The 25,454-nt window shown below is 46.9% G+C and overlaps 1 protein-coding gene across 1 annotated transcript in view; it reads left to right on the forward strand.

The window, feature by feature from the left end:
* Positions 1-25,454, forward strand: part of LOC115461562 (acid ceramidase-like) — a 213,712-nt gene that overhangs the window by 128,881 nt on the left and 59,377 nt on the right. Inside the window, exon 7 of the mRNA XM_030191471.1 lies at positions 20,906-20,951. Within this exon, the coding sequence (XP_030047331.1) occupies positions 20,906-20,951 (46 nt within the window). The remainder of the gene's footprint in view (positions 1-20,905; positions 20,952-25,454) is intronic.

Genomic DNA, 25,454 nt, shown 5'->3' on the forward strand with positions numbered 1-25,454 from the left:
AGGTAGCGGCTCTGGCTTGCTTCAGGGGCCGCCTGAAGGGTGCTTCCCTGGCTTCGCAGCCAGATGTGGTGCGCTTTCTCAAGGGAGTTAATCACCTGCGCCCTCCTCTGCACTCAGTGGTGCCTGCGTGGAATCTCAACCTGGTGCTAAGAGCATTGCAGAAGCCGCCGTTTGAACCCTTGTCAAGGGCATCTCTGAAAGACCTGACGTTGAAAGCAGTCTTTTTGGTGGCTATCACTTCAGCCAGAAGAGTTTCCGAGCTCCAGGCGCTCTCATGTCGAGAGCCTTTTCTACAGTTCACTGAGGCAGGAGTGACTATTCGCACAGTGCCTTCCTTTCTGCCCAAGATTGTTTCTCGCTTCCATGTGAATCAGCAGCTCTGTCTCCCTTCCTTTCGTAGGGAGGACTACCCAGAGGAGTACTCTGCTCTTAAATATCTGGATGTGAGACGAGTCATCGTCAGATACTTGGAAGTGACCAATGATTTCCGGAAATCGGATCATCTGTTTGTCCTGTATGCAGGTCCTCGTAGGGGTCTGCAGGCTGCTAAGCCTACAGTGGCAAGATGGGTCAAGGAAGCCATTGCAGCGGCTTATGTGGCCGCGGGGAAGGTGCCGCCTATCCAGCTGAAGGCTCACTCCACAAGAGCTCAAGCGGCCTCGATGGCAGAGGCCGGTTCCGTATCCTTGGAAGAGATATGCAAGGCGGCAACTTGGGCTTCGGCCCATACATTCTCCAAGCATTACCGCTTGACTGTGGCTGCTCGGGCGGAGGCTCGGTTTGGAGCTTCAGTGTTGCGGTCAGGGATTTCTATGTCCCGCCCTGGGTGAGTACTGCTTCGGTACATCCCACCAGTCTATGGATTGATCAGCTTGATGATATGGAAGGTAAAATTATGTATAATCATACCTGATAATTTTCTTTCCATTAATCATAGCTGATCAATCCATAGCCCCTCCCAGATATCTGTACTGTTTTTATTCTGGTTGCATTTCAGGTTCAAGTTCAGTCTTCAGTTCCTTCAGAAAGACTTCGTGTTCAAGTTTTTTCACTTGGATTCTTCAAGAGTTAAGACGAGTTTGTGTTACAGTGAGCTGCTGCATTCCTCTCCCCTCCGTTTTACGGGGCTGGATTGAGACTTAAAATTCTGCCGGCACTCCCTCCCGCTTCGTGCGGCTGTAGGGCAGTTTTGTACCCCTCCCGCTTCGGCGGTGTTCGGGTCAGTCAGCTCCTCCCGCGGTTGCGGTTGCAGGATAAGCCAGATCCCCCCGCATCGGCGGGGTGGTGTCCCTCCCCCGCTCTGCGGGGATGAGCTGGACGGATTCCCCTCCCCCACTTGTGTGGGGATGAGCTGGGTTAATTCCCCTCCCCCGTTTCGGCGGTGGTGAGCTGGGCAGAGTGTCCCTTCGTGGGTGTAATTCTCTAAGTGCTGAGTCCTGCGGATGGAGCTTTGATATCGACATACTGAGGAGTTTCCGGCAGCACATGACCACATATAGGGAGGCAAAAGTTTGCTCTCTATCTCCACCTGCTGGTAGATGGACACAACCCACCAGTCTATGGATTGATCAGCTATGATTAATGGAAAGAAAATTATCAGGTATGATTATACATAATTTTACCTTCCTCTGATCCTATTCCCACCCATCTACTTAACAGTATCTCTCCTACTGTCATCCCTTTTATCTGTCATATCCTCAATCTTTCACTTTCCACTGTGACTGTTCCTGATGCCTTCAAACATGCCGTAGTCACACCACTCTTTAAAAAACCTTCATTCTTTGAGGACAAGCAGGCTGCTTGTTCTCACTGATGGGTGACGTCCACGGCAGCCCCTCCAATCGGAAACGTCACTAGCAAAGGCCTTTGCTAGTCGCGCACCCATGCGCACCGCGCATGCGCGGCCGTCTTCCCGCCCGAACCGGCTCGGGTTCGTCAGTCTTCTTTTGTCCGCGCTCGGGACGGTTGTGTTTTGCGCCCCTCAAAGTTGACCCTCGCGCGTCTTCGCGATTTCGCTAGAAAAAAAAAAAAGAAGACGACCTCGGTCTTTGTCCCTTCCCGTGTGTCCAGTTTGTTTCCCCGACGTAAGTTTCCTTTCGCTTTCGGGGTAGGCCTTTTTTTGGGGCTTCGGTATGGGTTTTTTCTCTCTCCCTTATTTTTGGTGCCCTTCGTCGCCATCGCGAATTTTGATTTCGCCGGCGTGATTTTTCCGCCCATGTCATCGAAGTCTTCCAGCGGCTTCAAGAAGTGCACCCAGTGCGCCCGGGTAATATCGCTCACTGATAGGCACGCGTCATGTCTTCAGTGTCTGGGGCCTGGGCACCGCCTGCAGTCTTTGTGCTCTTTTACAGAAGAGGACTCAGGTTGCGAGATTGGCCCAGTGGAACGTGTTGTTCTCAGGCTCTTCGTTGACAACAGCACCGGAGGCATCGAGTGCATCGACGTCGGCAGCATCAAGACCTTCGACCTCGGCATCGACTGCATCGAGGTATCGACCCTCTGCATCGTCGGTACCGAGACATCGGAAGGCTGTGTTGGCGTCGGTGGTACCGGGACCTCCGCTGTTGCTGATGTCGTCGGACAGTGGTGCTTCGACTGGAGTGCAGGTGAGGGCTGTCCATTCCCCTGCTGGTGGCGGTGAGCCTTCGGGTGGGTCTCCTCCTACCCTGAGGGCTCCTGCGGTACAGCCCCCCCGAGACCGAACTTCTTTGGCCTCGGCCCCGAGGAAGAGACGGCTGGATTCCACGTCCTCCTCGTCGGTACCGGGAAGCTCCGGTGACATGCTTTGTTTGAAGAAATCAAAGAAGCATCGACACCGGTCATCTTCCCGCATTGGTACTGAGAGCTCTGGGTCGCCGAGGGAGTCAGCACCCAGTAGGCATCGGCACCGGGAGGACTGCTCACCCTCTGTTCAGGAGGTGTCGATGCGCTCCACTGTGGACAGCCCGGAACAGCCTCCATGCCTGGAACAGACTCTGACATTGACGCCTGCATCGGCTTCCATGTCTTTCTCCACAGCTGCTCTGCATGAGAGTCTCCGGGCCGTTCTCCCGGAGATCCTGGGAGAGCTGTTGCGCCCTTCCCCTCTGGTACCGGGGGTGCTTGCGCCACCGGTACCGTCGAGTGAGGTGCTGGCTGGCCCCTTGCCCGGGGTGAGGTCTCCGACATCGGTACTGCTTGCGGTATCGACTGCGGCCACCTCCCAGGAAGGCTCCCCGACGACGTCGGCGGAGGGAGCTTCGCCGGTGCTGGCGAGGGAGTCTACCTCTTGACGATCCCACCGTGGCCGTGTTTCCACGGAGTCGAGTCGGGCACGGCTTCAGACACAGGTTCATGAACTTGTGTCTGATACCGATGGTGAGGCCTCGTGGGAGGAGGAGGAGGACATCAGATATTTCTCTGACGAGGAGTCTGATGGCCTTCCTTCTAATCCCACTGCCTCCCCTGAGACGCAGCTTTCTCCTCCCGAGAGTCTGTCTTTTGCGGCCTTTGTCCGGGAGATGTCTACGGCCATCCCCTTCCCGGTGGTCGTGGAGGATGAGCCCAGAGCTGAAATGTTTGAGCTCTTGGACTATCCTTCTCCACCTAAGGAAGCGTCCACAGTACCCATGCATCATGTCCTAAAAAAGACATGGCTGGCGAACTGGACCAAGCCTTTAACTAATCACCACATTCCCAAGAAGATCGAGTCCCAGTACCGGATCAATGGGGACCCAGAGCTGATGCGCACTCAGTTGCCTCACGACTCTGGTGTGGTGGATCTGGCCCTAAAGAAGGCTAAGAGTTCTAGGGAGCATGCTTCGGCGCCCCCGGGCAAGGACTCTAGAACCTTAGACTCCTTTGGGAGGAAGGCCTACCATTCTTCTATGCTCGTGGCCAAAATTCAGTCTTACCAGCTCTACACGAGCATCCATATGCGGAACAATGTGCGGCAGTTGGCGGGCTTGGTGGACAAGCTCCCTCCTGAGCAAGCCAAGCCATTTCAGGAGGTGGTCAGGCAGCTGAAGGCATGCAGCAAATTCCTGGCCAGAGGGGTATATGATACCTTTGATGTTGCGTCCAGGGCCGCTGCTCAAGGTGTGGTGATGCGCAGACTCTCATGGCTGCATGCCTCCGACCTGGAGAATAGGATCCAGCAGCGGATTGCGGACTTTCCTTGCCGAGTGGACAACATTTTTGAAGAGAAAGTCGAACAGGTGGTAGAGCAGCTCCACCAGCGGGATACCGCTTTCGACAAATTCTCCCACTGGCAGCCTTCAGCATCTACCTCCTCAGGTAGACGTTTTTATGGGGGAAGGAAGACTGTTCCCTACTCTTCTGGTAAGCGTAGGTACAATCCTCCTTCTCGACAGCCTGCGGCCCAGGCTAAGCCCCAGCGCGCTCGCTCTCATCAGCAGCGTGCGCCTCAGCAAGGCCCCACGGCTCCCCAGCAAAAGCAGGGGGCGAGCTTTTGACTGGCTCCAGCAGAGCATAGCTGACATCAACGTATCAGTGCCAGGCGATCTGCCGGTCGGGGGGAGGTTGAAAGTTTTCCACCAAAGGTGGCCTCTCATAACCTCCGACTGTTGGGTTCTTCAAATAGTCCGGCAAGGATACACCCTCAATTTGGCCTCGAAACCTCCAAATTGCCCACCGGGAGCTCAATCCTACAGCTTCCAGCACAAGCAGGTACTTGCAGAGGAACTCTCCGCCCTTCTCAGCGCCAATGCGGTCGAGCCCGTGCCATCCGGGCAAGAAGGGCTGGGATTCTATTCCAGGTACTTCCTTGTGGAAAAGAAAACGGGGGGGGGGGGGGGGGGATGCGTCCCATCCTAGACCTAAGGGCCCTGAACAAATATCTAGTTAAGGAAAAGTTCAGGATGCTTTCCCTGGGCACCCTTCTTCCCATGATTCAGGAAAACGACTGGCTATGCTCTCTGGACTTGAAGGACGCCTACACGCACATCCTGATACTGCCAGCTCACAGGCAGTATCTACGATTTCAGCTGGGCACACGTCACTTCCAGTACTGTGTGCTACCCTTTGGGCTCGCCTCTGCGCCCAGAGTGTTCACGAAGTGCCTGGCTGTAGTAGCAGCGGCGCTTTGCAGGCTGGGAGTACACGTGTTCCCCTATCTCGACGATTGGCTGGTGAAGAACACATCCGAGGCAGGAGCTCTACAGTCCATGCAGATGACTATTCGCCTCCTGGAGCTACTGGGGTTTGTGATAAATTATCCAAAGTCCCATCTTCTCCCAGTACAGAGACTCGAATTCATAGGAGCTCTGCTGGATTCTCGGACGGCTCGTGCCTATCTCCCAGAGATGAGAGCCAAAAACTTGTTGTTCCTCGTCTCTCGGGTGCGAGCGTCCCAGCAGATCACAGCTCAGCAGATATTGAGATTGCTGGGCCACATGGCCTCCACAGTTCATGTGACTCCCATGGCCCGCCTTCACATGCGATGTGCTCAATGGACCCTAACTTCCCAGTGGTTTCAGGCTGCTGGGGATCTAGAAGACGTGATCCACCTGTCCACGAGTTTTCTCAAATCCCTGTATTGGTGGACGATTTGGTCCAATTTGACTCTGGGACGTCCTTTCCAAATTCCTCAGCCACAAAAAGTGCTGACTATGGATGCGTCTCTCCTGGGGTGGGGAGCTCATGTCGATGGGCTTCACACCCAGGGAAGCTGGTCCCTCCAGGAACGCGATCTGCAGATCAATCTCCTGGAGTTACGAGTGGTCTGGAACGCTCTGAAGGCTTTCAGAGATCGGCTGTCCCACCAAATTATCCAAATTCAAACAGACAACCAGGTTGCCATGTATTACATCAACAAGCAGGGGGGCACCGGATCTCGCCCCCTGTGTCAGGAAGCCGTCAGCATGTGGCTGTGGGCTCGTCGTCACAGCATGTTCCTCCAAGCCATATATCTGGCAGGCGTAAACAGTCTGGCCGACAGGTTGAGCAGGATTATGCAACCTCACGAGTGGTCGCTCAACTCCAGAGTAGTGCGCCAGATCTTCCAGGTGTGGGGCACCCCTTGGTAGATCTCTTTGCATCTCGAGCCAACCACAAGGTCCCTCAGTTCTGTTCCAGGCTTCAGGCCCACGGCAGACTGGCATCGGATGCCTTCCTCCTGGACTGGGGGAAGGTCTGCTGTATGCTTATCCTCCCATACCTCTGGTGGGGTAGACTTTGTTGAAACTCAAGCAAGACTGAGGCACCATGATTCTGATTGCTCCTTTTTGGCCGCGTCAGATCTGGTTCCCTCTTCTTCTGGAGTTGTCCTCCGAAGAACCGTGGAGATTGGAGTGTTTTCCGACCCTCATCACACAGGACGAAGGGGCGCTTCTGCATCCCAACCTCCAGTCTCTGGCTCTCACGGCCTGGATGTTGAGAGCGTAGACTTTGCCTCTTTGGGTCTGTCAGAGGGTGTCTCCCGTATCTTGCTTGCTTCCAGGAAAGATTCCACTAAGAGGAGTTACTTCTTTTTATGGAGGAGGTTTGCCGTCTGGTGTGACAGCAAGGCCCTAGATCCTCGCTCTTGTCCTACACAGAACCTGCTTGACTACCTTCTGCACTTGTCTGAGTCTGGTCTCAAGACCAACTCTGTAAGGGTTCACCTTAGTGCAATCAGTGCATACCATTACCGTGTGGAAGGTAAGCCGATCTCAGGACAGCCTTTAGTTGTTCGCTTCATGAGAGGTTTGCTTTTGTCAAAGCCCCCCGTCAAGCCTCCTACAATGTCATGGGATCTCAATGTTGTTCTCACCCAGCTGATGAAACCTCCTTTTGAGCCACTGAACGCCTGCCATCTGAAGTACTTGACCTGGAAGGTCATTTTCTTGGTGGCAGTTACTTCAGTTCGTAGAGTCAGTGAGCTTCAGGCCCTGGTAGCCCATGCTCCTTACACCAAATTTCATCATAATAGAGTAGTCCTCCGCACTCACCCTAAGTTCTTGCCGAAGGTGGTGTCGGAGTTCCATCTTAACCAGTCAATTGTCTTGCCAACATTCTTTCCCCGTCCTCATTCCTGCCCTGCTGAACGTCAGCTGCACACATAGGACTGCAAAAGAGCATTGGCCTTCTATCTGGAGCGGACACAGCCCAACAGACAGTCTGCCCAATTGTTTGTTTCTTTTGATCCCAACCGGAGGGGAGTGGCTGTGGGGAAACGCACCATATCCAATTGGCTAGCAGATTGCATTTCCTTCACTTACACCCAGGCTGGGCTGGCTCTTGAGGGTCGTGTCACAGCTCACAACGTCAGAGCCATGGCTGCATCAGTGGCCCACTTGAAGTCAGCCACTATTGAAGAGATCTGCAAAGCTGCGACGTGGTCATCTGTCCATACATTCACATCTCATTACTGCCTGCAGCAGGATACCCGACGCGACAGTCGGTTCGGGCAGTCAGTGCTTCAGAATCTGTTCGGGGTTTAGAATCCAACTCCACCCCCCTAGGCCCATTTTTATTCTGTTCCAGGCTGCACTCTCAGTTAGTTGGATAAGTTTAGGTCAATCTCAGTTATGTCCTCGCCGTTGCGAGGCCCAATTGACCATGTTTGTTGTTTTGAGTGAGCCTGGGGGCTAGGGATACCCCATCAGTGAGAACAAGCAGCCTGCTTGTCTTCGGAGAAAGCGAATGCTACATACCTGTAGAAGGTATTCTCCGAGGACAGCAGGCTGATTGTTCTCACAAACCCGCCCGCCTCCCCTTTGGAGTTGTGTCTTCCCTTGTCTTTGTCTTGTTACATATGGGACTGACGAACACGAGCCGGTTCGGGCGGGAAGACGGCCGCGCATGCGCGGTGCGCAAGGGCACGCGAGTACTAGCAAAGGCCTTTGCTAGTGAAGTTTCCGATTGGAGGGGCTGCCGTGGACGTCACCCATCAGTGAGAACAATCAGCCTGCTGTCCTTGGAGAATACCTTCTACAGGTATGTAGCATTCGCTTTGGACCCTACCTGTCCTTCCAACTATCGCCCCATCTCCCTTCTCCCGTTCTTATCTAAGATACTTGAACAACCGCAGTTGCCTTGACTTTCTTTTATCTCAAGCTATTCTTGATCCACTTTAATCTGGCTTTCGCCCCTTCATTCAACTGAAATAGCGCTTGCTAAAGTCTCCAATGATCTGTTCCTGGCCAGATCCAAAGGTCTCTCTTCTATCCTCACCCTTCTCGATCTATCTGATGCTTTTGACACTGTTGATCACAGCCTATTCCTTGATACGCTGTCCTCACCTGGATTTTAGGGCTCTGTTCTTTCCTGCTTTTCTTCTTATCTCTCCCAGTGTACCTTTAGTGTATACTCTAGTGGATCCTCTTCTACTTCTATCCCACTGTCAGTTGCTGTACCTCAGGGATCTGTCCTGCGACCTCTTCTTTTCTCCATCTATACTTCTTCCCTTGGTACTCTGATCTCATCCCATGGTTTTCAGTATCATCTTTACGTTGATGACTCCCAGATCTACCTCTCCACACCAGAAATCTTAGCTGAAATCCAGGCCAAAGTATCAGCCTACCTGTCTGACATTGCTGCCTGGATGTCTCAGCGCCATATGAAATTAACATGACCAAGACTGAGGTTCTCATCTTTCCCCCTAAACCAACCTCTCCTCCTCCCCTATTCTCTATTTCTGTGGATAACACTCTCATCCTTCCCGTCTCATCAGCTCGTAACCTTGGGGTCATCTTCGACTCCTCCCTCTCCTTCTCTGCACATATTCAGCAGACTGCTAAAACCTGTCGTTTCTTTCTCTGTAATATCAGCAAAATTCGCCCTTTCCTTTCTGAGCACACTACCAGAACCCTCATCCACACTCTTATCACCTCTCGCTTAAGACTATTACAACTTGCTTCTCACAGGTCTCCCACTTAGCCATCTCTCTCCTCTTCAATCTGTTCAAAATTCTGCTGCACAACTAATATTCCGCCAGTGTCGTTATGCTCATATTAGCCCTCTCCTCAAGTCACTTCACTGGCTTCCTATCCGTTTCCGCATACAGTTCAAACTCCTCTTACTGACCTATAAGTGCATTCACTCTGCAGCTCCTCAGTACCTCTCCACTCTCATCTCTCCCTGCATTCCTCCCCGGGAACTCCATTCACTGGGTAAAACTCTCTTACCTGCACCCTTCTCCTCCACTGCTAACTCTCCTTTCCTTTTATCTTGCTGCACCATATGCCTGGAATAGACTTCCTGAGCCGGTACGTGAAGCTCCATCTCTGGCCATCTTTAAATCTAAGCTAAAAGTCCACCTTTTTGATGCTGCTTTTAATTCCTAACCCTTATTCACTTGTTCATAACCCTTATTTTATCATCCTCACTTTAATATTCCCTTATCTATTGTTTATCCTGTTTGTCCTAATTAGATTTTAAGCTCTGTCGAGCAGGGACTGTCTCTTCATGTTCAAGTGTAAAGCGCTGCGTACGTCTAGTAGCTCTTTAGAAATAAGTAGTAGTAGTAGCAGTGTACAAGATAATAGGAGCACGATAATGTTTGTTTTCACACATACTTACCGCATAGTTCAGACCTGTCTCCTTGGAATTAATTTTGCACAAATTTCGAGAGGCCGCACATTGCCAGCAAATATCTGAAAGATGATTTGTAAACGTAGTTGGCTGTTTGTCAGTGCCTTGGTGCTGTACAGCCTTGATCTGCATCTTGTGTGTGAAAACGTTGTCTGGTTTGCTCATCACTTTGAACACTCTATGGAATTATGCACCCAAGCTTTCAAAATTATATGCCACAGTTTTTTAAATTAAGCATAATTCCCTGGGGTGTAGCTACCTGAATATAACACGTAAACCACTTTGGTTGTACCACAGAAAGGCGATAAAGCGAATCCTTGAACCTTTACCCATAACCCTTTACCTTTCTCATGATGCTGTGTCTATCCCCCTTCCGCCAGATATACTTATCTTTCTCTCACTCCCCTCCCATCTCCAGCATTATTTTGAAAGATGACAGCACAAGAGAGAGAAGCAGTTGGGTCTTGCTCCTGCCTTTGAGGCATTGAAAGTCCTATCAGAGCAGGGCAGATTTTATGGTATTATGTGATTATGCACAACATTTTATGTGTGCATGATTATATAATACCCTGGGGTATAACTTCATTTTTTCCCCTGAAATGCAAAGAATAAAAGGGTGGGGTGGGAGGTGGTGTGCTTCTTTTCTGATGATTTACCATTGTGCTGCTTATGGTACTGTCAATTACCATTTGGCAAAGGAGCCCACGGCAAGGCATTGGCGCATGTTCTAAAAAAAGTTTTCTTTTCAGACACATTTTGGATATATTTTGTAGTGTGCTTGAGCACAAATGTTTCCAAAAAGAAAAATATCCAACATAGGAGGTGCAAAACTGGTGTTTGCTCAACTAGTTATTCTAGTTGCACCCATCTGTGTGTTTGATTTTGCTTGGATAGTTTCCAGACTATGTATTGTAGGTATATGGAATTAGAAAATTTGGGAGCACAGTGCTTTGCAGTTGTAAGTATGCTGATGTTTTTGTAGTATCTGTTAATGCCAAATAATCGGCAAACACAAAACAACAACAACAAAAAGTAAATGGTAGCTCTGCAGAATATACATGGAGTCCTTTGTGGTAGTATGCTGCAGTCAAAGGAGCTCATTTTCAAAGCACATAGACTTACAAAGTTACATAGTAACCTATGAAACTTTGTAAATCTAAGGGGTCCTTTTACAAAGCTGCGGTAAAAAGTGGCCTGTGGTAGTGTGGGCACGTCGTGTAGATGCACACAGAGCCATTTTTTTTTTTTTTTTTACCATGGCTGGAGAAAAAGGCTATTTTTTAATGGACTGGGAAATGGACCTGCTTTAATATTAAAACTGGCACATGCTTATTTATGGCCTGAGCTCTTAACCGCCACTGATTGACTAGTGGTAAGGGATCACGGACTACCCACATAGTAACCATGCAGCATGTGCCAACGTGGGCGCGCTGCCAGTTACCGCTGGGAACGCCCCCCCCCCCCCCCCCCCCCGGCAGTGGAAATTTATTTTCTACTTCTGAATTCAGCACGCTCCATACTCAGAATTTCCGCTGGGTGCACACACTACCCCGGTGATAGTGCTGATTGGGTGTGTGTTACCTGCACATTAGCCATAAGTACATAAATATTGCCATACTGGGAAAGACCAAAGGTCCATCAAGCCCAGCATCCTGTTTCCAACAGTGGCCAATCCAGGTCACAAATACGTGGCAAGATCCCAAAAAAGTACAAAACATTTTATACTGCTTATCCCAGAAATAGTGGTTTTTCCCCAAGTCCATTTAATAATGGTCTATTGTTTGGATATTCTACATTTATAAGGTTGATGTTTTGGAAAAGATTAACATGCTGGATTATCAATAAAATTTGTTGAAACATAATAATGGTCTATATGGACTTTTCCTTTGTAAAAGGGCTCTTAAGTGCTTTGAAAATGAGCCCCATAGTAACCTATGCAAGTTTGTAAATCTAATGTGCTTTGAAAATGAGCCTCAGTATGAACAAGAAAATTACCGGTGTATGAAATTAGTGACTTCTGTAAATATGTTGTACTGATTCTATAATTCTATAATATAATATATGATTCTTTCATTGGTCTAAAAGATTCCCATGACTTATAATTTCACTATTATTTTCATTTAAATTTTCAAAATATTCACTGAATTTTTCAATTTCTTAGACCAAGTTTTAGACCAGTGAAAGAAAAATCTGATTTTCTATTTATTTCATCAATACCCCAGTGCTAATGCTGGCATTTTTTTTTTAATTATTGACTGGGCTCTTACCTATGTTGTAGGCAGTAAGGGTTCTCGTGTTATCCATGCACTAATCAGTTAGCGTGTGGTAATGCAGACATGCAAACTGCTTGGTTCAGGAATGCCCGCTTTCTGATCCTGACATGCCCCTTCCAAAAATATATATATTTCTCCGAGGACAAGCAGGCTGCTTGTTCTCACAACTGGGTTGACGTCCACGGCAGCCCCCACCAACCGGGACAAAACTTCGCGGGCGGTCCCGCACGCAGGGCACGCCCACCGCGCATGCGTGGCCATCTTCACGCCCGTGTGTGACCGTTCCCGCTCAGTTTTTTTCTATTCCGCGCTGGAGAGAGACGTGTTAGCGTCTCTCTCTCTGTCAGCCCCGGAAACCGGATTGCGGCCTAGCCGCGAGTTTTTTTTTCTCTTTTCGAATGCGTTCGTGTACTTTTTTCTTTCTTCTGTAAAAAAAAAAAAAAAAAGTTTGTCCCCTTGTAGTTTCTTTAGCCGCGGGGGCGCTTCGTTGCGGTCATTTCTTTTTCGGGTGTGCTTTTCACCGCCACCATCGACGACTTTGACTTCGCCGACGCGATTTTTCCGTCGATGTCCTCGAAGGTCCCGAGCGGATTCAAGAAGTGTGGTCGGTGTGGCCGGCAGATCTCGCAAACCGATACCCACGCTTGGTGCCTCCAGTGCCTCGGGCCAGAGCATAATACCATGACGTGCACCTTGTGCCTCGGCTTGCAGAAGCGGATACAGGTGGCGAGGCAAGTTCTTCGGGACCGTCTTTTTGGAACTTGCGCTGGCCCGTCGACGGCATCGGTGTTGACAGCCGGATCTTTGGTACCGGTACCGATGTCGACGAAATCGGCACCGACGATGGCATCGACCCCAGGAGTACAGGTACCATTGGCCCGCTGGCCTGCTGGCGACGGCGGGAGGTGAGCGGCCGCGCGGGCAATCGGCCCCGGCCAATCCCTCTACCCAGGGCCATCAGGACCAAACCCTGTCAGACCCGATCCCTCGAGGCAGGGGGGGGCTCTACCTCCTCTTCATCTCTACCGCCGAGCGCCGATGACGGGCACCGAAAGAAAACCAAAAAGCACCGTCATCGGTCGCCCACGGCGCACGGGACTACCAGCTCCGGCGCCTGAAGAGATGATTCGATGCCGAGGAAGCGGCAGTGCCGAGAGGAGCGTTCCCCCTCGGTTGAAGAGGTGTCGCTGCGTCAGTCTTCGGTACCGTCGGTACCGTCTCCTGGACCCGAGCAGCTTCCGACACCCACACCGGCCCCCCTGCCTTTCCTGGCAGCGGGCCTTGACGAGTGCCTCCGAGCCATCCTTCCGGGGATTCTGGAAGGGCTGATGTGCCAGGCTCTACCGGCACCGGGGGTGCTTGCGCCGTTGATGGAGGCGCCGGTGTGCTCTTGCCCGATGCCGCGGCCCCCGACGCCGCTTGCGCCACCGGTATCGACCGCCACGCAGGTGGAATGCCCGTCGAGGCAGGTGCTTGCAGAGAAACTCTCCGCCCTTCTTAGCGCCAATGCGGTTGAGCCCGTGCCACCCGGGCAGGAAGGGCAGGGATTCTATTCCAGGTACTTCCTTGTGGAAAAGAAAACAGGGGGGATGCGCCCCATCCTAGACCTGAGAGGCCTGAACAAATACCTGCTTTCCTTGGGCACCCTTCTACCCATGATTCAGAAAGACGATTGGCTATGTTCCCTGGATTTAAAGGACGCTTAAACGCACATCCCGATACTGCCAGCTCACAGACAGTATCTCCAATTCCGTCTGGGAACATGGCATTTTCAGTATTGTGTGCTGCCCTTTGGGCTCGCCTCTGCACCACGGGTGTTCACGAAGTGTCTCGTGGTGGTTGCGGCGTATCTACGCAAGCTGGGAGTGCATGTGTTCCCGTATCTCGACGATTGGCTGGTCAAGAGCACCTCAGAGGCAGGAGCTCTTCGGTCCATGCAGTGCACTATTCACCTTCTGGAGCTGCTGGGGTTTGTGATAAATTACCCGAAGTCCCATCCCCAGCCAGTCCAATCTCTGGAATTCATAGGAGCGCTGCTGAATTCTCAGACGGCTCAGGCCTTTCTTCCCGAAGCGAGGGCGCACAACCTCCTGTCCCTCGCTTCCCAGACCAGAGCGTCTCAGCAGGTCACGGCTTGGCAGATGTTGAGACTCCTGGGTCATATGGCCTCTACAGTTCATGTGACTCCCATGGCTCGTCTTCACATGAGATCTGCTCAGTGGGCCCTAGCTTCCCAGTGGTGCCAAGCCACCGGGAATCTAGAAGATGTCATCCGCCTGTCCGTCAGTTGCCGCAATTCGCTGCACTGGTGGACCATTCGGACCAATTTGACTCTGGGGCGTCCATTCCAAATTCCGCAGCTCACAAGGGTGCTGACGACGGATGCATCTCGCCTGGGATGGGGAGCTCATGTCGATGGGCTCCACACCCAGGGCCTGTGGTCCCTCCAGGAACAAGATCTGCAGATCAACCTCCTGGAGCTCCAAGCGGTCTGGAACGCACTGAAGGCCTTCAGAGATCGGCTGTCCTACTAAATCATCCAGATTCGGACAGACAATCAGGTTGCTATGTATTATATCAACAATCAGGGGGGCACCGGATCTCGCCCCCTGTGTCAGGAAGCCGTCGAGATGTGGCGTTGGGCTTGCCAGTTCGGCATGCTTCTCCAGGCCACATACCTGGCAGGCGTAAACAGTCTGGCCGACAGACTGAGCAGAGTCATGCAACCGCACGAGGGGTCGCTCCATTCCAGAGTGGTACGCAAGATCTTCCGAGAGTGGGGCACCCCCTCGGTGGATCTTTTCGCCTCTCAGACCAACCACAAGCTGCCTCTGTTCTGTTCCAGACTACAGGCACCCGGCAGACTAGCGTCGGATGCCTTTCTCCTCCATTGGGGGACCGGCCTCCTGTATGCTTATCCTCCCATACCTTTGGTGGGGAAGACCTTACTGAAGCTCAAGCAGGACCACGGCACCATGATTCTGATAGCTCCTTTTTGGCCCCGTCAGATCTGGTTCCCTCTACTTCTGGAGTTGTCCTCCGAAGAACCGTGGAGATTGGAGTGTTTTCTGACTCTCATTTCGCAGAATGACGGAGCGCTTCTGCACCCCAACCTTCAGTCTCTGGCTCTCACGGCCTGGATGTTGAGGGCGTAGACTTTGCTTCATTGGGTCTGTCTGAGGGTGTCTCCCGCGTCTTGCTTGCCTCTAGAAAGGATTCCACTAAAAAGAGTTACTTTAAGTGGAGGAGGTTTGTCGTTTGGTGTGAGAGCAAGGCCCTAGAACCTCGCTCTTGTCCTGCACAGAACCTGCTTGAATACCTTCTGCACTTATCAGAGTCTGGCCTCAAGACCAACTCAGTAAGGAATCACCTTAGTGCGATTAGTGCTTACCATCATTGTGTAGAGGGTAAAGCCATCTCTGGAGAGCCTTTAGTTGTTCAATTCATGAGAGGCTTGCTTTTGTCAAGGCCCCCTGTCAAGCCTCCTGCAGTGTCATGGGATCTCAATGTCGTCCTCACCCAGGTGATGAAACCTCCTTTTGAGCCACTGAATTCCTGCCATCTGAAGTACTTGACCTGGAAGGTCATTTTCTTGGTGGCAGTTACTTCAGCTCGTAGAGTCAGTGAGCTGCAAGCCCTGGTAGCTCATGCTCCTTATACCAAATTTCATCATAACAGAGTAGTACTCCGCACTCACCCTAAGTTCCTGCCAAAGGTGGTGTCTGAGTTCCATCTTAACCAGTCAATTGTCTTGCCAACATTCTTTCCCAGACCACATACCCGCCCTGCTGAACGTCAGTTGCACACATTGGACTGCAAGCGAGTGTTAGCCTTCTATCTGGAGCGGACACAGCCCCACAGACAGTCCACCCAATTGTTTATTTCTTTTGACCCCAATAGGAAAGGGGTCGCTGTTGAGAAATGCACCATCTCCAATTGGCTAGCAGATTGCATTTCCTTCACTTACGCCCAGGCTGGGCTGGCTCTTGAGGGTCATGTCACGGCTCATAGTGTTAGGGCCATGGCAGCGTCAGTGGCCCACTTGAAGTCAGCCACTATTGAAGAGATTTGCAAGGCTGCGACGTGGTCATCTGTCCACACATTCACATCACATTACTGCCTCCAGCAGGATACCCGACGCGACAGTCGGTTCGGGCAGTCTGTGCTGCAGAATTGTTTGGGGTTTGAATCCAACTCCACCCTCCAGGACCCGAATTTATTCTGGTCAGGCTGCACTCTCAGTTAGTTGTTCTTCGTAGGTCAATTTCTGTTATGCCCTCGCCGTTGCGAGGTTCAATTGACCTGGGTTCTTGTTTTGAGTGAGCCTGAGAGCTAGGGATACCCCAGTCGTGAGAACAAGCAGCCTGCTTGTCCTCGGAGAAAGTGAATGATACATACCTGTAGCAGGTGTTCTCCGAGGACAGCAGGCTGATCTCACCTACCCTCCCTCCTCCCCTTTGGAGTTGTGTTTTACTCATTCCTTTGCTTGTCATTCAACTGAGCGGGAACGGTCGCTCACGGGCGGGAAGACGGCCGCGCATGCGCGGTGGGCGTGCCCTGCGTGCGGGACCGCCCGCGAAGTTTTGTTCCGGTTGGTGGGGGCTGTCGTGGACGTCAACCCAGTCGTGAGAACAATCAGCCTGCTGTCCTCGGAGAACACCTGCTACAGGTATGTATCATTCGCTATATATGCGGTTAGCGCACTCACATTTCAAAACTGACCCGGAACGCATGAGCGTGTCCCGCATTAGGCTTTCTTTTGCTGTTAGATGCACATGCCTTTACGGTACTATGTAAGCCACATTGAGCCTGCAAATAGGTGGGAAAATGTGGGATACAAATGCAACAAATAAATAAATAAATTGTACTCTTAATTGCCTGAAGAAGCTTGTAATTCCCCTATGTAAACCGCACTAAACCCTGGAAAATGGGATGTTAGCAGTATACAAGAATTGAATTGAATTGACATATATCTGATTGCAATCCAGTTGTTCTGTTCAATTGATTAAAAAGTACATAGGATGTTTATGTGTGTATGCGAAGAATACAACTAAGAAAATGTTCCATTCCATGTGGAAACTCAAAAGAATAAAACCTTTTTTCCCAAGGGCCATCTTTCGAAACCTAGTACAATCAATGGTACTAAGTCACTTGGACTACTGTAATGCACTTTACTCCGGCTGTAAAGAACAAATCATTAAGAAACTTCAAACTGCCCAAAATACTGCAGCCAGACTTATATTTGGAAGGACAAAATATGAAAGTGCAAAACCCCTAAGGGAGAAATTACATTGGCTTCCACTTAGAGAACGGATCACGTTCAAAATCTGCATGACTGTTCACAAAATAATTCACGGTGACACCCCGTCCTACATGCTTGACTTGGTGGACCTCCCACCCAGAAATGCCAAAATATCTGCCCGTACCTACCTTAATCAACATTTCCCCAGCTGCAAAGGATTAAAATACAAACTAACACATGCGTCCAGCTTTTCTTACAAAAGCACGCAAATGTGGAATGCTCTTCCAAACCACTTGAAAGCTATTAACAAAATAAACTTTCGCAAATCGTTGAAAACCTATCTATTCACCAAGGCTTACCATGAAAATCCATAACTGACTACAACTCATCAACACTTTTCCCTCATTTGGACCGTCTTCTTCCTTTAACTGATTGAGTAGATTGAATGTTAGCCTTGTTGTTATTATATCTTTGTACCACCAAATGTATTTTTGTTCCCTGAAATGGTGATGCCATTACAGGATTTTGTAAGCCACATTGAGCCTGCAAATAGGTGGGAAAATGTGGGACACAAGTGCAATAAATAAAAATAAATAAATCTCTGAGTAAACATCGTTTGCAGCCTCTCATATGTGCATGTAGTTTACCACTGAAAGTTGGACTCAGAGTGACTGCTTTTAAGTTAGATGGTTTTGTGGCCTGATAGCTTTGTTTATCACTCATGCAGCAGCCCTCCTTGTCAAACGTTATGGATTTTATATCGAATACATGTATCATGTATATCCAACTCCAACTTACTCATAATAGGTGACATAAACCTACACCTGGAAGACCCTAATGCAACCAATACACGGGATTGCAAAGACTTCCTACAACTATGGGACCTTAACTTGCCTAATATGCAAGCTACACATGTCAAAGGACACACAATTGACCTCATTACCTACAAACTATCCTTAGACTCAAACCTTATACTAACAGATAGAAAATGGACGGCCATACCATGGTCAGACCACCATAAATTAAACGTAGCTCTACAATGGCGGAAAAAAGACACGCAACCCAAGCAAGAATGCACAACCTACACCACTAGTGGACAGATTGATCCTGTTACATTCTGGCAACAGATCTACGAAAATGAATGGATAGCACAGACAGACTCCAAACACTATCTCCAAAATTGGGACGACAGATGCAGGAACATACTAGACAAAATTGCACCACTACAAACAAGAACCACATGAAGACACAGCTCAATACCTTGGTTCAACGAAGAACTGAAAAAAAACTAAAAACACAAGTCAGGAGACTCGAACGCGCATGGCAAAAAACAAAAAATGAACATACACTCAAAGCTTGAAACAAATGCAAAGAAAATACAAATATACAATAAGACAAACCAAAAGAGCATACTACAAAACCAAAATAGGACCAGACTACAAAGACGCACATAAACTCTACCAACTCGTGAATAAACTAATAGACACCACACCGGTTACCACAGCCAGCACAGACACCCCATCGGCAGACCAACTTGCCAAATACTTAAATGAGAAAATTATAAATCTTCGATCCACACTACCACTCAATACCACTGATTACGAAAAATTTATGGATTGCCTGGACCCTACTCCCGGTGAATACCCAGCAGACCGAACCTGGAATGACTTCGATTTGCTAACCGAAGAAACCATCACTCAAGCACTCAACAAATTCTCCAAAACCCATTCCAAACTGGATATTTGCCCCAGTAGTCTAATAAGGATCGCCCCCAAACGCTTCATAACAGACCTTGCGTCACACCTGAACTACTTGCTACAACACGGACTTTTCCCCAAGGACAAAGGAAATACATTACTTACACCCATACCCAAAGGCTTAAAGAAAAAATTAAATGACACAACCAACTATCGACCAGTAGCATCCATCCCCCTGATAGTAAAACTATTGGAAAGTATGGTAACCAAACAGCTCACCAATTACCTAAACAAATTCACAATACTACATGAATCACAGTCAGGATTTCGATCCAACCATAGTACTGAAACAGTGCTAACCACTCTCATAACCAAATTTAAACAACTAATTGCAACTGGAAACAATGTGCTACTCCTACAATTTGATATGTCCAGCGCGTTCGACATGGTCAGCCACCAAATACTCCCGAACATCCTAGACTACTTCGGGATTGGAGGAAACGTACTAAGATGGTTTAAAGGCTTCTTAACAGCAAGATCCTATCAAGTGATCTCAAACTCAAAAACGTCAACACCATGGAAACTTGAATGTGGTGTACCACAAGGATCACCGCTCTCACCAACCCTTTTCAACTTAATGATGACACCTTTAGCCAAATCGCTATCCAGCCAAGGACTTAACCCGTACATCTATGCTGACAATGTCACGATATACATCCCGTTCAACCAAGACATAACCGAAATCACACACAGCCTCCAAATAATGAACTCATGGGCAGACACATTCCAACTAAAGCTAAACGCAGAAAAAACACAATGTCTCATCCTGCCCTCACAATACAACACAAACAAACCCAATACCATATACACTCCAGACTACACACTTCCGGTCTCAGACAGCCTGAAAATTCTGGGAGTCACAATTGACCGAAATCTCACACGCGAAGACCATGCGAAAAATACAACAAAGAAAATGTTCTACTCAATGTGGAAACTTAAAAGAAGCAAACTTTTCTTCCCAAGGGAAGTATTCCGCAGCCTAGTACAATCAATGGTGCTAAGTCATCTAGACTACTGCAATGCCATTTATGCTGGATGCAAAGAACAAATCAACAAGAAGCTTCAAACCGCTCAAAACACAGCAGCCAGACTCATATATGGGAAAGCGAAATACGAAAGCGCCAAACCCCTAAGAGAAAAACTACACTGGCTCCAACTAAAAGAACGAATTACGTTCAAAGTTTGCACCTTGGTCCACAAAATCGTCTACGGGGAAGCCCTGACCTACATGTCAGACCTTATAGACTTGTCTATTAGGAACGCAAAAAGATCATCACGCACATTCCTCAATCTCCACTATACTAACTGTAAAGGGCTAAAATTCAAATCCACATACGCGACCAGTTTCTCATACATCTGCACGCAGCTATGGAATGCACTACCGAAGGCCATAAAAACAACGCAAGACCTGACCATCTTCTGAAGGCTACTGAAAACAGATCTTTTCAAGAAGGCATACCGTAAACATCCATCTTAAATACTAAATAATATTATACACGATCTACACAAAACCGAACTTTTATCGCATGACTGCTTAACCTCTTTGCTATTAATGATCAAGCACTACCACTTTAAACCTTATGTCGAATAGGGTCTCTCTATAGTCGATGACCTAATGTATGTTACAACCCAATTTATTACTCAGGAACCCTCTTAACCGGAAATGGCAACAGCCATTACGGCAAATGTAAGCCACATTGAGCCTGCAAATTGGTGGGAAAATGTGGGATACAAATGCTACAAATAAATAAATTGAATTTGTTAAAAAAATATTTACAGCACCAGGATTACATTTGGCCATTTTGGTATGGTAGCATGTCAGTCCTCCAGAAACAAGAGCGTTTGCCCTTTTCCATCATCTTGTAATGCAAACTTCTAGGGTAGTCCTTAGCTTTGTTTTTAAACGAAAAAAACAAATGCTCTCAAGCAAAATATGAACTGCAAGCTAAGTGGGAAACTTTATGACCATGTGAGCAGCTTTCTGCTTGATATTTGACTCGTAGGAAATGAGAAACTTAAAAAAAAAATTTGGAAAGTACCTTTTAACTGTAACAGTTTGGTGAAAATTGCAAAAAATGATATAGGCAATATAAAGTGATATTTTTTTTTTTACTTGTCAGGCCGGATGTTTCATGCCAGAAACCTGGATTTTGGATTATTTCTTGGGTAAGTATCTCCTGCTATCATTTTAATACCTGTTCAGTGGTCATTACCATTAGCAATAAGTTAAGTTATTTAAGGGCTATCTAGTTAAGCCACTCCTAATTGCCACCCCAAAACCTGTGTGTGCTAAGAGGGCAGTGAGGGATATCCCAGGTACTTGTACAATTTGCTGTCTTTCTAGTGCAACTTGGTCGTAACATGTACAATGTAGGGCAGGTCATATCTTGGGCAGAGAATGCTCTCCAAATCCTGCATACTAGCCTTTTCTAACCACCTACAATTAAGGATCACAAGGCTGTCTTAGTGGAGAATAAAATTGACTACAGCTTTGTTTTTCAGTTGAAACATTTTTTTGAAAAATTTGAAATGCAAACAATATGAAAGAAAAGACACCATATAACATCCATCTAAAAGAGAGCTAAAGAACAAATCTGGCCAGGTAGAATCTAATACAATTCTGTAAAAACAAAACTCAGTTATTGGTGCAACAATTTTTGAGTATAAAAAAAAAAGGAAAAATATTGTGTTGACATATAGAATGTTTTTAAAGAAAGCACCCCAGTAAGATTCATATTGTAAAAATTAGAATACCAAGTAAGACTAATGACATCTTGGAGCGTAAAGTGATACAAGACCAAATTTTCTCAGCAACATGAGATCTACTTGTAAATTCTGCAGGTTTGCATTCAAATCTATGAATCATTAAAACAGGCATCCACCAAAATGTAATATTCAATAAGGGAGAGGATTTCCAATTATGTAAAATTATTTGAATAGTAAGAGCAATTAAAATATCAAACAATTTGCTCTGCCATTTGTCTAGTATGTCAGAGAGAGACAAATATCTATAAAATATGATATCAACAGATAAGGGCAAATGTTGTATGAAGATATCGTGCTGGGCCTATGACTATATAACTTATTTAGTTCATATTTGAGTTCTATAAGATGTGAAGGAACTACATTTTTACCTGACTGAAGCTGTGCATGCTCTAATTCAGAAATCTCAGATTCTAATTCAAAAAGACATGCTTGCTCTTTTTTTTTCATACCAGGACATATCACTGATATTTTCCCCATCTAAGGTGGGATTTATATGATCTCTATACAGTATTAAAGGATATTACAGATGATTTATTATTATTAAAAATTCCACTGTAAAAGACTTTAATCTTGTCTATAAAAGCAGAATCAGATAATAACACATTCAGCCTCCAAGACGGTGAGCGTTTTAGGTAAAGAAAGTTCCAACTTAATAGATACAAATGCATGGTTAGACAATACAATAGGAGATATAGAAGCAGAATTCACAAATTGTAATGATTTAGATAAAAAAGTCAATAAGAGAATGATTGTGGAGAATAACAAAAAAAATGTGAATTCCTTGTTTGTTAGATGATAAATTCTCCAAGGATCTCCCAGGCCAGAATCTTTAATAAGTTGTTGCAGATCAGACCATATTTTAGTTGGACAAAAGGAGCATAATGATTGATGGTCCATTACTATATCCAATGTAAAATTAAAGCCACCCCCTAGTTAAAATAGAATGATCACTATATTCCAATAAGGAATTCCAGACGGAGAGCATAAAAGATGAAGAGTCCACATTCTGTGTATAATAGTTCATTATAGTTAATTGAGAAGAGTCAATATTAACCACTGCAATGATCCATCTCCCTTCTGAATCTATTTCTTGATGTAATACATTAACATTTAAGGATTTTGTTTAAAGAAAATAGAGACCCCTCTTTTCTTAGAGATGGCAGGAGAAGATAAATGACACCCAGACCAGGAAAAACAAAGCTGTCTTCCATATTTAGTCTCCTGTAAAAGCAGAATGCCAACCTGTTATAAACATAATCAGAAAATTTGTGCCTTTTAATATGATGATTTAAGTCTATTCACATTCCAAGATGCAAACAGTAAAGACTTCATGTATTGCAAAAATATGTTGGTGGTGCATAATCACAGAAAATGGCTCTTAAGAGTGCATTAGACATAAATTGAAGAAAAGATATTACATAATACTGCAATATATTCATAAGATAAAATATATTAAAGTGAATAGCAATCTTCCTAAAGACAAAGAAAGAACAGTGAGTACTAACCGTCAGCCAGAGCATATCAGCTAAGACAGAATGCAACTACTTATAATTACCAAAAAGATATGATTTCCAAACCTCTTTATGTAGTTACAATAGGTATAAGATTCCAATCAATCAAAGAAAAGCATCAAGTATAAGAGAACGAGCAATATAAATGACAGTACCGAAGGGAATTTGAAGAAGAGAACAAAGTTCAACCCTTTTTAATACCAAGAATCCAGCTGTGTAGAAGCTCAAGTTCAGTGAAAGTATAGGTGCAGTTATGAAAGGTCACTTTCATTCTTGCCAGATAAAGGTAAATCAACCTCGTACCAGTCTTTTTAAAAATCCTGTCAGAGTGATTGAAAAAATCTTACACTTTGCCACTGTAGATGTCGCTAAGTCGGGAACAATTAAGGTCCTATGACTCTGATGAAGTAAGGAAGCCTGCTTTTAGCGGTCTGCAGAATTTGAATCGCATGGGGATAATGCAGCAATTTAGCTACAATAGCACATGGATGCTCGGCACCGTTTTGCAATCAGGAAGGAGTGCAGTCAGCCCTTTCAGATTCCATAGGCACAGCAAATTCGAGGTCCAAAATTTTTGGAAGCCAATTCACCAAATAATTATTGATGTCCATTCATTCTGAGCCTTCAGGTAGGCCCAAAATTCTTATATTGTTTCTCCTACTTGTATTGTCGAGATCCTCAGTCATCTGTAATTTTTAATGGAGGCGGAATTGGCCCGTACTTGAGGAATCGAGAATTTCAAAGCAGCCGTGCATGAGGAGAGATCTATTGATTGCTGAGAAGAGGCAAATTGTATATGAATATTCTCTAATTCATGCCTCCACATTTCTTTTATGTGGCATAACTCCAGTAATAATGGGTTGTCGTTGCTAATCTCTGTACTCAAATCACTGTTTTTTTCTGGAGAAGGAGAGTTGGATTTATGCCTCGTCAGGTTGTGATGAGAATCCGATTTGTTCTTCTTAATTTCTCACAATACATTCAATATTAAATATGGTTAATATGAAAAGCAGTAAGCCTTAAGAGGAAATGGAGCGTAATGGCAGTGGATGCATTTCTGTGAGAAAGAATTTTGGAAATTACCCCTGACGCAGCATTCGCGAAACGGGGGCTCCCTGTTGGGTCATGAACTGAGAAGAATCACCCGGAGAAGAACACTTTAGCGTGAATATAAAGCTAAGTGGTTTGGGGGCGATTTCTTCTTGAAAGATTTGCTAGATGTGCATTCAATAGAATACAATTGGACTTGGGTTGCTTTAAGAGTTTTCACCAAGAAGATACAGTATATTGTTAGAAGTTGTAGTGGACACACAAAATATTGAGCAGTACACATAATAGAATTGGTGACTGATATTTAACATATGGAGTTTTTTTTCTAAAGCTACATGATGGCACGCCAAGCTTATGCCTTATAGTCCGCTGACGGGGACTGGCTGGGCGGCGACTCTGAGGCTTTGTTTTTCTCCACATTTAATATATCGGATTAAGCTGCTGTCTGGGAGGGAGATCCACGACACAAGCACACAGGTAGTGTGAGCCTGGGTTAGGAATTTCAATTTTTGATATAGTTCGATACAGCTTGAGTGTATTTTATTAATATGAAAAGCCGGCAAAATAAATTCATTAGGTGAGAAAATGGGTTGAGAATGTGTAGCGATAAGTGAGAGCACTCAAGCCAGGTTGCTATTGTGCGCAACTCAAACCGGAAGTCCAAAATTGGCCACAGTTTTCTTTAAACACAGAAAGCATAATCACAATGTGCATCCTAACTAAGGAGCCCTTTTACTAAAGCTTAGCTCATGCTAATGGACATTAGCATGTAGTAAATGCTGTGTGTCCTATTTTATACCTATGGGCCACGTGCTAAGCTTTAGTAAAAGGGCCCCTGATTTTCCCTAGGTTTGAAATATACTATAAGATGGAATTCAGGGCCAGCCCAACCATTAGGCAAGAGGAGGCAGTCACCTAGGGTGGCAGCTTCTGGGAGGCGGGGTGGAGGGCAGCAAAGATCCGCTGCAGTCAAAGTAAACAATAGAACCTGACAGTCACACAAACTCGCAACCATCAATGCCTATTTTACCTGCAGGAGGGGTGAACAATTGACGTCTTGTGAGGGGCAGATTTAGAATCTGAAAGTTAGTTGAAGGGGGTTGTAAGGCTGAAAGTTCACTTAGGATGCTCAGTACTCTTGCACTGACCCTGATAGAATTATTGAAAGAAACGTTACATTATGTCACATTATTCCTACTTTGTGTTCAGCTGACCTGCCAGATTGACCCAGCTGTACCATCCTTATGATTGCAGATAAGGCTTACAATGCCAAACTGACCAGCCGCTTCTTACTTTTTGTTTGCCAAGGCCAATCACACTGCTTTCTGTCTACACATCCCGC

The sequence above is a fragment of the Microcaecilia unicolor genome, chromosome 2 (assembly GCF_901765095.1).
Source record: "Microcaecilia unicolor chromosome 2, aMicUni1.1, whole genome shotgun sequence".
NCBI lineage: Eukaryota > Metazoa > Chordata > Amphibia > Gymnophiona > Siphonopidae > Microcaecilia > Microcaecilia unicolor.